At 41.0% G+C, this 18,489-nt stretch overlaps 1 protein-coding gene across 2 annotated transcripts in view; it reads right to left on the reverse strand.

The window, feature by feature from the left end:
- PDSS2 (decaprenyl diphosphate synthase subunit 2) overlaps positions 1-18,489 on the reverse strand; it is a 339,874-nt gene that overhangs the window by 309,346 nt on the left and 12,039 nt on the right. For both annotated transcript variants that reach the window (XM_073627025.1, XM_073627026.1), the window contains exon 2: positions 14,407-14,688. In XM_073627025.1, the coding sequence (XP_073483126.1) occupies positions 14,407-14,672 (266 nt within the window). In that variant the 5' untranslated portion in view covers positions 14,673-14,688. The remainder of the gene's footprint in view (positions 1-14,406; positions 14,689-18,489) is intronic.

Raw genomic sequence — 18,489 nt, forward strand, 5'->3', positions numbered from 1 at the left:
GACGATACATCTTCAGCTTAAGCTCCCCTGACTACGCTCCTCTGACATGTTTCACCCCAACCATGGGGCTCACTCAAAGAACTTAAGATGCAATGTTATATTGGGTTTTTATTTCTACCCATGTCTCCATTGGGGAGATTTAGTCAAATTGTCCTGATCACAAACATCAGCAAAAAATAAAAGGAGGGTAAAGCTGACCACAGATGGATCAAAATTCAGCCAGTTCAGCAGGGACATGTTGCATTTCAGTGCAGTTAGGGCTGGTTCACACTATGCACAGTGATTGTCATTTTTCTGCACTAGATAAATACCAGTCTCCGCACGGGCACAAGTAAAACAAGCATTTTCTATGTAGCCCTTTCACACCACAATGCCGGTGTGATCCACAGAGCAGTGCGGATAAATGCAACCATTCTGCATTTTTCCTGTATCGCACTGGATGGCACCATAAGTCATCACACTGTAGCATAACACTTCTCGCTTCTTTGGGGAGATATGAATGAAGTTTTTCAATGTGACACTAAGTAATGTTAATTAAAAACAGTGCAATGTAATGCTCATTGCACTGGTCCCTGCCAGACTTCAAACTGGCAACTGCGCACAGAATAAAATGGTGCATGAACAGCTCCTGTTAAAGTGGAAATATAGGCAAACACTTTTTTTCCCATTTTGGATAGAGCAAAGAAGGGTTATAACCCCTGTGAGATTTTATTTTACCAGCTGTGTCCTATTGCGAAGATTTCCCTTTGCTTCCTGTCCCATAGCCAAACACGAAGTGAGTGGAAATTTCTGCAAATTAAGGGAATTTCTTATGGGACTCCCAGGTCACCAGAACTGGTGCCCCAATTGGAAGAGTTCCCCTCTGTTACTTTCCTTGGGAATTTTCTTTTTAGGGTGAATCTCTCTAACGGGGGCACAGACAACAACAAAAACTGACTGGCTTTCTAATCCCTCTCCACTCTATCCATAACTAAAGAAAAAATGTGCCTTTAGTTATAAGCCAACACTTACAGGTGAGGTACAGTCAGTGGCGTAGCGTGGGGGGTGCGAGGGAGACGGAGGCCCCGGGCACAACATTTGGGGGGGCGCAATCCCATGTCATTGTGTGTCACTCTGGCTCTGTCATCCTAATTTCTATCTACCGTGTCCCCTGTGATCCGGCCGCCATGTTTAATGTCAGCTGGGCGGCCTGTGATTGGGTGAATGGGGTCATGTGAGGCGTGGGGCTGACCTGTCCTTAATGCTCCTGGAGTCCCGCTTCTGCTATCTTCTTTTCCTCCTCCTCTCCTCCTGACCGCAGCATCTGGGACTTGCATCATTCCCCGTTGGTTGTGGCAGACAGCCAGTGAGTCTGGCAGTGTGGCAGAAAGAGGTCAGATCGATGGTAAGCAAAAAAAAAAAAAAGCAGGTGAGACGAGGGAGCAGCCGTTACTGCAACTAATCATCCTCTCCAAGGTAAAGCCAGCACTGTAAGTTCTGTGTTTCTCCTCACAAGAAGTGCATGTATACTTTCCTGGCTTCCTATTGGCTGTGAGACTCGGGACACTGAGCTGCTTCCAGTCCAATGAGTCCATGCAGCATACTGCTCAGAGCTCCTCTGCTGTTCCATGGACATGTGTGCTGCTGTACCCAATATGTAATGACATGGACATCTCTGGGTCACTCACTATGTATAATACAGTCACATAGGACAAACTACACTTACAATCTACACTACACACATACACAGAGCATCACCTTCTTCCCCACTTATTCCAAATGTCCCTCCTCTTCCCCCCACTTATCCCCAATGTCCCTCTTCTCCCCCCACTTATCCCCAATGTCCCTCCTCTGCCCCCACTTATCCCCAATGTCCCTCCTCTCCCCCCACTTATCCAAAATGTCCCTCCTCTTCTCCCACTTATTCCCAATTTCCCTCCTCTCCTCCCACTTATCCCCAATGTCCCTCCTCTCCCCCCCCACTTATCCAAAATGTCCCTCCTCTCTGCCCACTTATCCCAAATGTCCCTCCTCTCCCCCGACTTATACCAAATGTGCCTCCTCTCCCCCCACTTATCCCAAATGTCCCTCCTTTCCCCCATTTATCCCAAATGTCCCTCCTCTCCTCCCATATATCCCTCACTTATCCCCAATGTCCCTCCTCTCCCCAATGTCCCCACTCTCCCTCCACTTATCCCCAATGTCCCTCCTCTCCCTCCACTTATCCCCAATGTCCCTGCTCTCCCCCCACTTATCCCAAATGTCCCTCATCTCCTCCCATATATCCCCCACTTATCCCCAATGTCCCCCTTCCTCGTCTACGCATCCCCAATGTCCCGCTTCTCCCACTTATCCCAAATGTCCCTCATTTCCCCCACTTAGCAACAATGTTCACACTCTCCCCCGTTAGAAATTAGCGCATCCCCCCCCCCTCTATTTAGCACCAATGCCCCATTAACTTAGCACCAATGTCATCCCATATCCCCTCTCTTTGTACTAATGACCCCCCTCTCCACTTAACAATGCACTCCTACTGTAAGTTGAAGTTGCTTTTGGTGAGGAAGAGACGATTTGGGAGTGGAAGGAGAACTCTGTACTGGAAGGGGGGTTGTAAACTGTCCTGCGAGATATGCATTCCTGATCCCTGCAATCTGTACGTAGCACAATCATGAACTCTGCACTTTGTACGTAGTACAATCTTGATCTTTGCATTTTGTATATAGCACACTCCTGATCTTTGCATTCTGTACGTAGCAAACTCCTGAACTCTTCACTCCTTGCAGAATACATAATTGGTATTTAACAATGCCCCATTAAGACTCTCCCACTGTTAGGTGGTGGTTGCGGCATGGTTAAGTTCCTGCACCTATTATCTGAAGAAAATAGCCCTGCATATAGTATGTCTGCAATCTTTCACTGTCTCTCCTGTAGTATGTCTGCAGTCTCTGACCATCTCCTGTAGTATGTCTGCAGTCTCTGACCATCTCCTGTATCATGTCTGCAGTCTCTGACCATCTCCTGTATCATGTCTGCAGTCTCTGACCATCTCCTGTATCATGTCTGCAGTCTCTGACCATCTCCTGTATCATGTCTGCAGTCTCTGACCATCTCCTGTATCATGTCTGCAGTCTCTGACCATCTCCTGTATCATGTCTGCAGTCTCTGACCATCTCCTGTATCATGTCTGCAGTCTCTGACCATCTTCTGTATCATGTCTGCAGTCTCTGACCATCTCCTGTATCATGTCTGCAGTCTCTCACCATCTCCTGTATCAGGTCTGCAGTCTCTCACCATCTCCTGTATCAGGTCTGCAGTCTCTCACCATCTCCTGTATCAGGTCTGCAGTCTCTGACCATCTCCTGTATCAGGACTGCAGTCTCTGACCATTTCCTGTACCATGTTTGCAGTCTCTGACCATTTCCTGTATCATGTCTGCAGTCTCTGACCATCTCCTGTATCATGTCTAGCACTAAATATTATGCACAACCCTTAAATCGGGGTTATTATTAGGCAGCCAATCAGAGGCTCAGGCTGTGAGTGGGGACACCCTTTGCTTTTCGACAGCCACAGCACGTAAGCAACAGCAGAGCAGTCCCTGAGCCCCCCTTCTTAGGTGCTAAAAATCCACAGGTTAGGGGGCACAAATTATTTGCCTTGCCCCGGGTGCTGACAACCCATGCTACGCCACTGGGTACAGTGGATATAAAAAGTCTACACACCCCTGTTAAAATGTCAGGTTTCTGTGACATATGAGACAATGATAAATCATTTCAGAATTTTTTCCACCTTTAATGTGACCTATAAATTGTACAACTCAATTGAAATACAAAATGAAATCTTTTTTTTTTTTTTTTTTCTTGGGGGGGGGGGTAAAATAAAAAAAATTAAAATAATGTGGTTGCATAAGTGCACACACCCTCTTATAACTGGGGATGTAGCGGTGTTCAGAATTAAGCTATCACATTCAAACTCAGGCAGGTGTGTAGGAGTCAGTACACACCTGCCATCATTTAAAGTGCCTCTGATTAACCGCAAATAAAGTTCAGCTGTTCTAGTAGGTCTTTCCTGGCATTTTCTTAATCGCATCCTACAGCAAAAGCCATGGTCTGCAGAGAGCTTCCAAAGCATCAGAGGGATCTCATTGTTAAAAGGTATCGGTCAGGAGAAGGGTACAAAAGAATTTCCAAGGCATTAGATATACCATGGAACACAGTGAAGACAGTCATCATAAAGTGGAGAAAATATGGCACAACAATGACATTACCAAGAACTGGACGTCCCTCCAAAATTGATGAAAAGACAAGAAGAAAACTGGTCAGGTAGGCTGCCAAGAGGCCTACAGCAACATTAAAGGAGCTGCAGGAATATCTGGCAAGTACTGGCTGTGTGGTACATGCGACAACAATCTCCCATATTTTTCATATGTCTTGGCTATGGGGTAGAGTGGCAAGACAGAAGCCTTTTCTTATGAAGAAGTACATCCAAGCCTGGCTAAATTTTGCAAAAAAACACATCTGAAGTCTCCCAAAAGCATGTGGGAAAATGTGTTATGGTCTGATGAAACCAAGATTGAACTTTTTGGCCATAATTCCAAAAGATATGTTTGGTGCAAAAACAACACTGCACATCGCCAAAAGAACACCATACATCCAAATCAACAAAGGAATGGCTTCACAAGAGGAAAAAGGAAATCTTTGGAATGACCCAGCCAGAGCCCAGACCTGAATCCAATGTGGAATGATGTGAAGAGGGCTGTGCACAGGAGATGTCCTCAGAATCTGACAGCTTTGGAGTGTTTTTGCAAAGAAGAGTGGGCAAATATTGCCAAGTCAGGATGTGCCATGCTAAGAGACTCATATCAAAAAAGACTGAGTTCTGTAATAAAATCAAAAGGTGCTTTAACAAAGTATTAGTTTAAGGGTGTGCACACTTATGCAACCATATTATTTTAGTTTTTTATTTTTACTTCCCTCCACCTAAAAGATTTCAGTTTGTTGTTCAACTGAGTTGTACAGTTTATAGGTTACATTAAAGGTGGAAAAAGTTCTGAAATTATTTATCTTTGTCTCATTTTTTGACATCACAGAAACCTGACATTTTAACAGGGGCATGTAGACTTTTTATATCCACTGTAAGTACAATATTTACTAAATTAAGCAGTGCATACTCAATTTAGGTTTATTCTTTCTGGCAAAAAAAGAAAAGTAGAAAGTGAACTGCAGACTGTCAGAAATCTGAAATGCTCAGTCATGAAATACAAGTGTTTGGTGAGAGAGGACTGGAATAGTCCTGCATTATTTCTATCACAAAAGAATGGCTGTGACAGATTATAGTTAATCTTAACTTCTCCACTAATGTCTACATGAATATTGCTTGATGTACTTTTTATAGTTAAACGTTTTTGGAATTATAACTGCAAAATAAATCAGTCAAAAATTACAAAATGTGTTCCACAGCGATTGCAAAGAACTATTCCAAACGGTAGAGCTACTCAAGTACCGGAGCGTAATGGAAGCAGATGAGAGCGAAACCTCGCTCAAACACCCACAGCTTGTGCTCTGTCAACCAGTCTGCTGGAGACTACTGCTTTACACTGATCACATGAGAATCACTTATCACAGCTGTCAATGCACTGAAGCCAGTCTTGGCTGTCCATCAAAGGACTCTGATGCTGCTGAAACTGTCAGTCCCAACCTCTTTTGAAGAAATTGTATGTATTTTTGGAATATGGAAATAAAGCCTACAATTATTTTTATTTTATTTTTATTTTTTTTGCATTGAAGACTCTCGTCAACAGGTTTTTGAAATGTCCACAAATGTACAATTAGTATGCAGACTAAGGGTTAAGAAAACAATATTACAATTCACATATTCACTATTTTTTTTACCTTGTAACACATCTGAAATTGAGTGTAATAATGCAGGCTGAATGGTGCATATACAGTACAGTATGTAGATACCAAGGAAAGGAAAAGTAAATGAAGGCAGTAAAAACAAACTCAAAAGTGGGTTAAAGCTGCACTCCAGGAAAAATCTATCTAATCAGTAGCCTTATAGGCAGAAATACATCTTTTAAGGGGGTAATAAACTCCGCTTTGTGACTTTTACCTACAGATAAGCTTATAATAAATAAAATGAATATCTCCTAAACATGCACCATTTAGGAAATATTTGCGTTCTTGGCAGCTGGTGCACGCGCTGTAAATAAAAAGGGCACAAGCATGCCGTTCCTTTAGAGCTCTGTGCTGTGGCCGTGCCTCCCATTCATACGGCCAGAGCCCATGAACCTGGAAGGAAGATCGAGTGAAGATGTAAGTCCTGTCAGTGGTGACAACGCACCACTGGAGGGATCCATTTTAACCACTTGCCGACCACGCTATAGCCAAATGAGGACTAAAGCGCCGTCAGCCAGTTCTGGGAGGTCCTTCGGACACTGCTGATCACAAATTGAGGTAAAGAGACAATCAGCGGCTCTTTACTACATGATCAGCTGTGTCCAATTACAGCTGATCACGATGTAAACACAAGTCGGTTATTGGCTTTCTCTTCTTTATGCTGACAGCATGAGGACAGGAGAAGAGAGCCAATAACCGGCTTGTGTAAAAGGGACATGTACACTGATAATCAGGGCAGTGACTATCAGTGTCCTGATTATCAGTGCAGTCCCATCACGGCCCACCAGTGCTACCAAGCAGTGCCCACCAGTGCTGCCAATCAGTGTCCATCAGTGTCACCTATCAGTGCCACCTACCAGTGACCATTAGTGCTGAATATCAATGCCCATCAGTACCGCCTATCAGTGCTGCTCATCAGTGCCACCTACCAGTGCCCAGCAGGGCAGCCTAAATGTTCTGCCTTTTTCGTTTAGTTAGCAAAAGATAAAAAACCCAGTGGTGATTAAATACCACTAAAAGAAAGTTCTATTTGTGTGAACAAAATGATAAAAATGTCATTTGGGTACAGTGTAGCATGATCGAGCAATTGTCATTTAAAGTGTGATGCTAAAAATTGACCTGGGCAGGAAGGTTGCAAAAGTGCCGAAGTAGGCAAGTGGTTAAGGTAAGTTTTTCATGCATACTAGCACATTACGATATTACCTTACAGGGGGATCTGACTTTTTTCTAATTACTTTACTACCACTTAATAATGTTAGATCCATGTACCTTTTAACAGCAGCAGATCTAATCCACCATGAAAGTAATCCTTCAGAGGCTTTCCTGTGCAATGGACCTGTCACTTGGCTGCTTTATATTCAGCTGGGTTACTGGTCCACTAAATGCACTGACATCAACAGGAACCTAATTGAGGGTATGCTTCCCACCTCTCTCTGGCTAACACCACCCCAGCTCTTTGCGCCATTTGACAGCTCCGCTCACCCACTTTCTGAATTTCCAACCATATGGGTAAAGAGATTTGATAATGTGGACTGAAGATAAACAAACTATTAGCCACAGAAACACTGACATAGTCTGGCATTGTAGAGCTGCACGATTCTGGCTAAAATGAGAATCACAATTTTTTTGCTTAGAAGATAGATCACGATTCTCGCGACGTAACATCATCTTTCACGTTAACACAAAAAAAAAAATGGGCTAACTTTACTGTTTCGTTTTTTTTTTTTATTCATTGAAGTGTATTTTTTCCCAAAGAATTGCATTTGAAAGACCGCTGGGCAAATACAGTGTGACATAAAATATTGCAGCAATTGCTATTTTATTCCATAGGGTCTCTGCTAAAATATATATAATGTTTGGGGGTTCCAAGTAATTTTCTAGCAAATAATATTGATTTTAACTTAAGAAAGAAGTGTCAGAAAAAGATTTAGACTTTAAAGTGGATGTAAACCCGAAATTTTTTCTTTTTGATGTCATAATGTAGAGTATAAGATTTCCTATCATTTGAGCCCAGTCTTGCCACACAGAGTTAATCCATCTCTGCGCAATCCTCTTTTATTGTTCAGTGAGATAAATCTTGACAAACAGAAAAACTTTGGCAAAATCTCCCCCTTGCTGTGAGTGACAGGTGATTTACATATCTCGTGCACTAGCCTAAGACACAGGCATTATTTTTTTAATCCCACCCCCACTCCTTTCTTCAGCAGCTCTGCAAGGATTGGATGTTCCACACCTCAGCATGATTTGGCATGCTGAAGTCATGTGGTTACTTTCCTGTCTTTTCACTGGATGTTAGAGATCATAGCAGAAGTTCAGTGTTAGAAATACACAGGAGAAAATGAATATTGACAAGGGGAGTGTAGAGGTGAGCGGGGAGTCTACTGACATCACGACTCCACCCACCGAGCTCCAGACAACAGACCAACCCACAGAATCTGCAGTTTTCCGGCTCTCATAACAGACAGAGGGGAGACATTTGACAGGTAAAGATACATGCAGGAGGCATGTATATCCTTATAGATAACCCCTATGGCAGTAGTTTAGAAAGGATGACATTGGGTTTACATCCACTTTAAGTGGTTAAACTTCCTGCATTTACAGTTGTTGAAAACTTGGCAGACTGCCCAGATTTTTTATTTACACAGAAGTTATATCCCTTTGATGTAAGAAGGAAGCTTAGTTACAATGTTTCAAGTTAAAGACTTGGCAGACTGCCCGGATGCTTTCTTTTGACAGCTGAGTGAGCAGATAGTCTCTCCACTTGTTTATATGAAAGAATCAGCAAAATCTGCAGGAGAGATCGTCAGGGGGGGTGAATCAAGATCACAATTTTTTAACAATTAAATTGTGCAGCTCTACTGCATTGCACCTTGATGTCCATACAATGCCAAGGAATAAGACTTTGCACAGAATTAAAAAGTTACCCTCATGCTGGGTTATATAATATATCTAAAAACACAGCTAGAAGAATAATATAAAAAAACAATAAAACAGAAAAATAGCTGAACTGAAAGGAGAAATCTAGTTTTGAAAGTCCTGTATGCTTAGGTCCAGTAGGAGGACTTAGGTCCAGTAGGAGGAGACACATGGCCCTGAAGCTCTTGATGGTAAGGGTAATTCCACACTGTAACTATGAATGAAAAAAAAAACACATGGATCTTGTGCAATAAAAGGGAGTATTTAATGGTAAATGAAGGTATAAAAACACAAGAGCGCAGGTTCAGACAGTGCATAAAAAACCTAAATGTCCACCAGAAAACCATGGCCAATGGTGGGGCTGAGAACCCGATATGCTGGCCGCCCTGAAATTTCTACTGTAACAAACCAGCTACATTGGATGTTAGCAAGCAGTCAGCCAGCAATAGTGGCAAATCCCGCTATTGCTTTGCTAGGAGCTCCTGTCCCTGCTGCACCTCCAGGCTTTTCTATGCACGGTCTGACCTTGCGTCCAAGTTTAGTGCCTTTATTTACCATTAAATACTTCCTTTAGTTGCACTAAATCCTTGCACTTTTCTTTACTTTCATTCCTTGTAACAAAAATGCACCTGGACACTGCTTTTTGCACTGATTGACAGCTCCCCGTGCCCCCTCCCTGCTCTTTGTGCCAATTGACAGCTCCGCCCCTCTCCTCCCTTCTCTTTGTGATACTCGCCAGCTCCACCTACCCCCTAAGCACCACCCAAATATGTACATAGAATTCCAAAAAGTTTGATGGAAAATACTGTATAGTTTGCTGAGTGCCCTCCCACTTCATCTGGACATAGGAAAAAGTAAAAGAGCTGCTTATGTGACAGGTTCTTTTAGAATAGATTTTTTTAATACAAGTCCATTTATCATAGAAAAAAATTATTTATATTATGTGGACTGAGCATGGGGAGAGTATGGATCGGGAGCTTTGTTATAGGTATCCTGGAGTTCAACATTGAGCTTCATTTAAGACACAACATGCAGATTGTCTTATAAATGAAACCTGGGCAATCCTTGTTAAGCTTTGCCTTGGGTGCATTTATTTACTAAAAATTAGATATGTCCTAGAAACAAACCATCACATCATCTCCAAAATAATCATTTAAGAGTATAAACAAATTATATTTTACTGATGTACAGTGAATCAAGTTCACCTATATTCAGCTTCATCAGGAATTCACATTCATCCACTTGGACTATGGTGTTTGCGCATAATCTTAAAGCTCCTGGCGTTGAGAACTGCGAAGAGCATAGTTGAATATATAAGCTCTGAAGGGATTAATTGTCTGGAAAGCCACGAACACGCACACTGTGTAAGTAGCAAGGGATACAAATTCATTGTAATTTAAAGGAAAAGAAAATCCATTCTACATTTCCATCACCATGGCAACACGGACCTGTCATCTGATGTCGATTTGATTCATTAACCAAACAAAAAGGCAAAAGCAATGGGTCACAGGGCTATATTTATTGTAGTTTGTGAATATATTTAAACAGCGCAATTCTTGGAATAGATGTAAATAATAGGTAAAATCAAACACATCATGACCATGTTTTAAGCAACTTATAATTTTGTTATGCTCAATTTTTTTTTTTTTTTGGAAGGAAGTTTCAGACAAACAAATGCAAATTTAGTAATCACCCTATTGCTATAGATCTGCCAGCTGTAGATTCCAGATACAACCGACATTGTCATAGTTATTACTCGCAAGTTTCTGTATAGTTCAGTTTTACTGGTTAGTCTAAAAATTAACTCAAATTCAAAACACTTAAAAAATCCAGGTTCCTCCCACCATTAAAGCACCCCCTGCGACCTCAAGTTTAAATAATCTTGCATACATGTACCTATTTTTTTTTCTTCTTCGTCTGGTCACATGGTGAAGGGCAAGTCATGGATGCGGCAGAGAATGGCGTCACATAAGGACATGGCGCAGTTTCCTGCAGCATTCCCCTGTGAACCCAGTGTTCCTTGATTACATTATTTTTTCAATATTCCTGCTTTCAACTAATCCACGCCTGGTAATCCTATCATCAGGGTGAATCCACTGGCACTTCTTTTCTTTGGGGGAAAATGCTTTCTTAATTCAGTAGCAGCATTGTGATCCTTTCCTGCCTGTTCATGGGTTGCAGTACAAGCCACGCTAATGAACACAGCAATGGTGTATCCCACTATAGCTACCATAGTAAAAATGTGATGTAAAATCACCACTGGAGCACATATGTCCAAAGGAAATATATTCAAAATGTCCTCAGGATGTGCAAAAGGCAAAGAAAGCAAGCATGAACAAAGTTATGCCACATACACACGAGCGGAATGTCCGACAGAAAAAGTCTGACGGGAGCTTTTCTTCATATATTCCGATCGTGTGTATGCCCCATCGGACTTTTTCTGTCGAAAATTCAGACGGACTTAGATAGAGAACATGTTCTATATTTTTCCGATAGAAAAAATTCCTATCGGAAAAACCGCTTGTCTGTATGCTGTTCCAACGCACCAAAAACGACGCATGCTCTGAAGTACGAGACGGAAGCTATTGGCTACTGGCTATAGAACTTCCGTTTTCTAGTCCCGTCGTACATCACCGCGTTCTGGACGGTCAGAATTTGGTGTGACCGTGTGTATGCAAGACAGCTTGAACGGAATTCCGTCAGAACTCCGTCGGAAAAACCTTCAGAGTTTATTCCCTCGGCAAAACTGGTCGTGTGTACAGGGCATAAGGGGAAAACTAGATTTATGTGGACAAAATTATAAGAGTTAAAGTGGATGTAAACCCACAGTCATAATTTTTAAAACAATGGCATACTTTAATCTTTATGTATATACAGTGGATATAAAAAAAAGTCTACACAACCCTGTTAAAATGTCAGGTTTCTGTGGAGTAAAAAATGAGACAAAGATAAATCATCTAGAACCTTTTTCACCTTTAATGTGACCTATAAACTGTACAACTCAGTTGAACAACAAACTGAAATCTTTAACCACTTGCTTACTGGGCACTTAAACCACCCTCCTACCCAGACCAATTTTTAGCTTTCAGTGCTGTCACACTTTGAATGACAATTGCGCGGTCATGCTACACTGTACTCAAATGAAATTTTTATCATTTTTTTTCACACAAATGGAGCTTTCTTTTAGTGGTATTTAATCACCACTTGGGTTTTTATTTTTTGCTAAACAAAAAAAAAAAAAAAAGACAGAAATTTTTGAAAAAAAAACAAAAAACACGTTTTCATTGAGGTTTACAAGACAGTTAGGAGGTTAAAGGATTGCACAACGTATCATAAATCTGTATCACAGTACAGAGAACATTTCGGGAAGCGTTTTAACATCTTATGACCTACACATCCATAATCACTGGTTACCCCATATCGGGAAAAGGGGGAGACGAAACAGATCAAAAACGAAAACGGAAAATTGAACAAGAAGAAGAAACTTTTCCACCCCCTGGTTGCGACTATAAGTATTCTAAGGCTTTCCCGTCGCCCACCCACACTAAGCGGGAGGAAGGAGGGGAAAGACCATGGTGGCACAACCGTGAGGCCAGTATCCACTATCCCATTTATCATGGGAACAGTGTGGTCTGGAAATACTGACGTTAAATAAAACATTTAGACCAGGTATTATGACCTTCCCTTTTATGATACATTCATTGTAACATATTTTATAACGTCCATCTCCCTGCCGGGGACAGGGAGAGTATAAAGAAAGAGGTGAGTCAAAGAAAATAGTGGGATAAGGATACTAAAGGATGATAGAATACCAAGGAAGAAAGTGCACTCCATATTATGAGATCATCTGAACCCTTACAGCTCACAAGGGGTCAGACAAATATTTAATCCAGGGTTCCCAGACCTTTTCAAACCTAGCTTGTTTGTCTAATAGAATAGCCGAAATGTGTTCCTTTATCATGATCCATGACAGCTTGGTTTTCACTAAGTCAAATGGGATCGTGGGTGTTCTCCATGATCTAGCTATCGCTATCCTAGCTGCCTTAAAGATAAAAGCTATTGGTTTCCCTGCCTGTCTTGGAGTTCCGTCAACTGGTCGTCCCAGAAGAGCTTACTATGGCGATTTAAGTAAATTCACCTTTGTAAGTGAGTAAATGAAGTTGCAAATACGGATCCAAAAGCGTTTCACTTTGGGACATGACCACCATATATGTAATACTGTGCCTTCCATGCCGCATCCTCGAAAGCAAGGGGAAGAGGCCCCTGGAACATATGTGGCTATTCTCGTTGGAACCACGTGGGCATATTTTTTTTAACGTGCACACTGATGGGCACATTTTGTTGTACCCATCAGATTTCCCCTTAACAGAAAATGTGCCCAGCAGAGTGCCCCTTAACATAAAATGTGCCCAGAATGCCCTTTAATATAACATGTGCCCATCAGCATGCTACTTATTTTATGTTAAGGGGTACTCTGATGGGCACATTTTATGTGAAGGGTCACGCTGATGGACATATTTAATGTTAAGAGCAAAACTGATAGGCACATTTTATGTTAAGGGGCACACAGATGGGCACATTTTGTTGTGCCCATCAGAGTGCCCCTTACCATAAAATGTGCCCATCAACGTGAACCTTATTTTATGTTAAGGGGGAGTTTGATGAGCACATTATATGTTAAGGGGCACGCTGATGGACGCATTTTGTTGTGGCTGTCTGCATGCCCCTTAACATAAAATGTACTCAGAGTGCCCTTTAACATTTAATATGCCCATCAGCATGCCCCTTATTTAATGCTAAGGTTCACTCTGATGAGCATGTTGATGGGCACAACAAAATGTGCCAATCAGCATGCCCCATAACATCAATGTACCCATCAGTGTACCCCTTAACATAAAATAAGGGTCATGCTGATGGCCACATATGTCAGTGGGGGCACGCTGATGGGCACATATTATGTTAAGGGGGCACGCTGATGGGGACACCTGATGTAAAGGGGGAACTACAATGGGGACACCTGATGTATGGTGGCACTGTGATGGGGACACCTGATGTAAGTGGGCACCCTGAGGGGACTACTTGATATAAGGGGATACTCTGATGGTGACAACTGATTTATGGGGGTAGTCTAATGGGGGCACCCAATGTAATAAATTACTATGGTAGGGGCACCTGATGTAAGGGGGAACACTATTGGGGACATTTACAGAGTATTACCAGAGTGTGTGGAGGAACCAGTAAGAAAAGCGCCAGAGTGCAGCTTGCACCAAGAAAAGAAGACACGTACAATATTTCATGGCACAGACTTGTGATTCGGACCTTGGCTGGAAAAAATTTTGAATTCAAATTCACTACCCCTGCTGTATGACCTGTGTTACCATAAGTTTCTTTTGCTTTAGTAGTCAACACGACATGCTACATTTATGTCAATACTTTTTAACCTACTGGGTAGAAATGCTGCTATGGAGAAACAAAATATATCTTAACATTTGAAAATGACAATACAAGCTAGCATGATTAAGCATTATATTTATGCAGCTACCATACAGCTTTTTAGAGTGATATAAAGCATGATGTATACTCTGAATTTATACAGGTTATACATGCTATACAGTACCTGGCGGTATTCAGCAAAGGATGTTTTGTTCCAACCAGCTTTCTGACTTGCATGGCTATATTGCTCAATTCATCACTCAAAAGACACCTGAGACTCATGAAAGAAGTTGGATAACCCACAATTTTCTCAGCATCTGAAACGACTTTGCTCCAATGAGTAGTAGTAGGTGAACCAGAAAACAGGCTGATTGTCCTTCTGGTGCAAAAGCTGTAGGCACAGTGTCTTAAAGTCCCCGCAGACTGCATTACACACTTGATCGATGACATGGTAAAAATAAATATCCTATCAGGAAATACAGATAAAAATAAAAATGCTATATCAATATGAATCAATAAAATGATCACAATTAGATTCCTTATCTATAGCACCGGAGTTCAGCTGTTAGATATAAATCCTATGCCTCCTCAGAGCACTTTATACCATCATGCTCATCGTTGGTCCTCCTTTAGCCTTACGTAAAACCAATAAGCCAAGGCACTGGATATTTCTGCATACTTCACATCAGACCTAGATTGTTATATTGTATAACGAAGCATTGAATCGTCACCTAAAACTGGGTGTGGTTCTGGGTGGATAAAAATCGATATAGAATTTTTTAAAAAATCAGATTTTTAAAATTTAAATCTCATTTTTAATATTTAAATCTGATGTTTATCAAATTTATTTTAATAAAATGATTTTGGAGTAAAAATCTATCTATAGATAGTTTTCTATTTAAGATACATTAACAATTTAATTTATTCAGCATGAAATGGAGCTTAGTTATATAGCACAAGGCTGTACATTCTGCAATATTAAAATGTTTGGTAAACTCATTCAATGAATTCAAGCTCTGCAAGCTGATATAACATGCACAGGCAAAGTTATTGTTTTAATTAAATAAAATCATTTGATTAGTTCTCCAGCTATGTGTGATTAACCTAAAATCAGTTCTGATATCACTGTTTTACTAACCTGACAGCTTATTATTCTAAATAGGAAACCTTCATTTTGTTTGCAAATATTAAAGATTTTAACTACAAGCAATAAAAAGTCCTTACACTTAAAGAGCGCCTGTCATTTCAGACCCATCATGGCAGCGCCTGTCAGCGGGCATCCACTCACCTGCTGCTGCTACGTCCCTCACCTTGTTGTGTCACTGCCGCATCACCAGCCATCCCATTAAAGTGAATGGAACTGTCAGTGAGTTAACAGCGGGTCAGAGATGACAGTTGCTCTTTAAAAAATATGATTTAAATCAAGCTTTTTACTACTGATTTAAATCGTGATTTAACCACTTAAGGACCGGAAAGATTTAATCCCTTTACTGACAATTGCGCGGTCGTGTGACGCAGTACCCAAACAAAATGTATATCCTTTATTTCCCACAAATAGTGCTTTCTTTTAGTGGTATTTGATCACCTCTGCAGTTTTTATTTTTTTGCGCTATAAACAAAAAAAAAGTGACAATTTGAAAAAAAAAAAAAAAAAGCAATAATTTTTACTTTTTGCTATAATAAATATCCCCCAAAAAATATAAAAGAAAAAAACTAATTTCTTCCTTAGTTTAGGCCAATATGTATTCTTGTACATATGTTTGAAAAAAAAAAAAATCGCAATAAGCATATATTGAAAGTTATAGCGTCGAAATAGGGGATAGATTATGGCATTTTTATTTTATTTTTTTTTTTTTTTACTAGTAATGGCGGTGATCAGCAATTTTTAGCGGGAATTTGGGACTTTTAGAGCGACATTGCGGTGGACAGATTGGACACTTTTGACACTTTTTTTGGACCAGTGACATTTATACAGCAATCAGTGCTATAAAAATGCACTGATTACTGTATAAATGACACAGGCAGAGAAGGGGTTAACACTAGTGGTGATCAAAGGGTTAAATGTGTTCCCTGGGGGGTGTTTCTAACTGTGGGGGGAGTGTACTGACTGGAGGCGGAGAGAGATCGCTGTTCCTGAGAACTAGGAACAGACGATCTCTCTCTACTACCCTGTCAGAACGGGGATCTGTTTGTTTACATTGACTGATCTCTGTTCTGGCTCTCTGTGCAGCGATCGCAGGTGGCCGGCGGACATCGTGGCCGCTTGTCACGCGCATCGGCTGCGGCGCAGAGTCCACTGTATCTATTGCACAAACTGATATACAGCCACGGCGATTTGCGGAATAGAGACAACCTGCCACAGTATATTGACGGCGGCTGGTCAGCAAGTGGTTAAATCGAATTGATTTATATCAAATCCACCCTGGTGTGGATGATACTGGAAACAGGCTTACTATGACTTACTTTGGCCTATTTGACTCCATAAACAGATATACTAAAAGGAATGCATCAGTACAAGAACACGGAGTGTGTAACAGTGCAGTATGCAGCTGTAGCAGGTTATTTATGGGTTTGTAAAACCAACCCTGTAGTGGCCAGAGCCTGTCTGTGTGCAGTTCTTCTAGGGTTCTCTTCTTCTTGGCTGAAAGTTCTATTGTATGCAATTATGGTTTGTCAATGTATGGACCTTTTAAATTTAAACAGAAATTGCACTGGCAGATCCAGTGATAGCAGCTGGCAAAAAAGAACTAGATTAATTGTATACAGGTATAGATTTACATTGCCGCGCTTATAATGACAACCAAAATTTATATAAGTGAGCCATTATATCCAAATGGACAAGAAATAAAGTGTAAATGACAGTCCCAAATAAATCCAAGTCTGAATCCACTGCTGTGATAATAATAGTGCAAAAAGCTTGTGTAATCCAATGCTTACAACACCCAAGTGTACCATCACCTCCAATTAAGGGGACTCTTACCGGAATCTTTGGACCCTTTGTATATAAAGAGAGTCAAATATGCATGTAAATTAACCACTTGTTGACCGCAATACGTATATATATCTAGAGATAGATAGATAGATAGATAGATAGATAGATAGATAGATAGATAGATAGATAGATATACATATCTATCTATATACATATAGATATATCGATATATATTGATATATATATATACACACACACAAACACGTTGCGGTTTGCAAGTGGTTTACCAGGATTATGGCTAAAGAGATCAGCCATAACCCTAGTATAATTTTTTGGCAGCCGGCAGACAGCTTTCTCGTGAAACCATTTCAATCAGCTTATGAGCCGCAGGAATGGTTTCCCGAAGCAGCAGGAGGGTACGTCCCACCCTCCTGCCGTTTTCCGGTGTTTCTCGTTTCTGCCGGTTCGCCCAAAAAACGATCCAACGGTGTGCCCGGCTGCTCCCATAAGCAATCAAAGAGTAGATAGATAGAGCTTGATCGCCTCTATAGCTTTGGAGGTCATGTCATAACATCACTTCTGGTCCAGGCTGGAAGTAATTCTGTTTTTTTTTTTTTTAACCACTTCAGCCCCGGACCATTATGCTGCCTAAGGACCAGAGGACTTTTTCCAATTTGGAACTGCGTCGCTTTAACTGTTAATTGCGCGGTCATGCAATGCTGTACCCAAACGAAATTTGCGTCCTTTTCTTCACACAAATAGAGCTTTTGATGGTATTGGATCACCTCTGCCGTTTTTATTTTTTGCGCTATAAAACAGAAAAAGACTGAAAATTTTGAAAAAAAAATGATATTTTCTACTGTTTGTTATAAAAAAAATCCAATAAACTCAATTTTAGTCATACATTTAGGCCAAAATGTATTCGGCCACATGTCTTTGGTAAAAAAAAAGTCAATAAGCGTATATTTATTGGTTTGCGCAAAAGTTATAGCGTCTACAAACTAGGGTACATTTTCTGGAATTTACACAGCTTTTAGTTTATGACTGAATGTCATTTCTTGAGGTGCTAAAATGGCAGGGCAGTACAACCCCCCCCCAAATGACCCCATTTTGGAAAGTAGACACCCCAAGGAAATTGCTGAGAGGCATGTTGAACCCATCGAATATTTATTTTTTTGTCCCAAGTGACTGAATAATGACACAAAAAAAAAAAATATTTACAAAAAGTTGTCACTAAATGATATATTGCTCACACAGGCCATGGGCCTATGTGGAATTGCACCCCAAAATACATTCAGCTGCTTCTCCTGAGTACGGGGATACCACATGTGTGGG

Source organism: Aquarana catesbeiana, linkage group LG04, assembly GCF_042186555.1.
Source record: "Aquarana catesbeiana isolate 2022-GZ linkage group LG04, ASM4218655v1, whole genome shotgun sequence".
Lineage (NCBI taxonomy): Eukaryota > Metazoa > Chordata > Amphibia > Anura > Ranidae > Aquarana > Aquarana catesbeiana.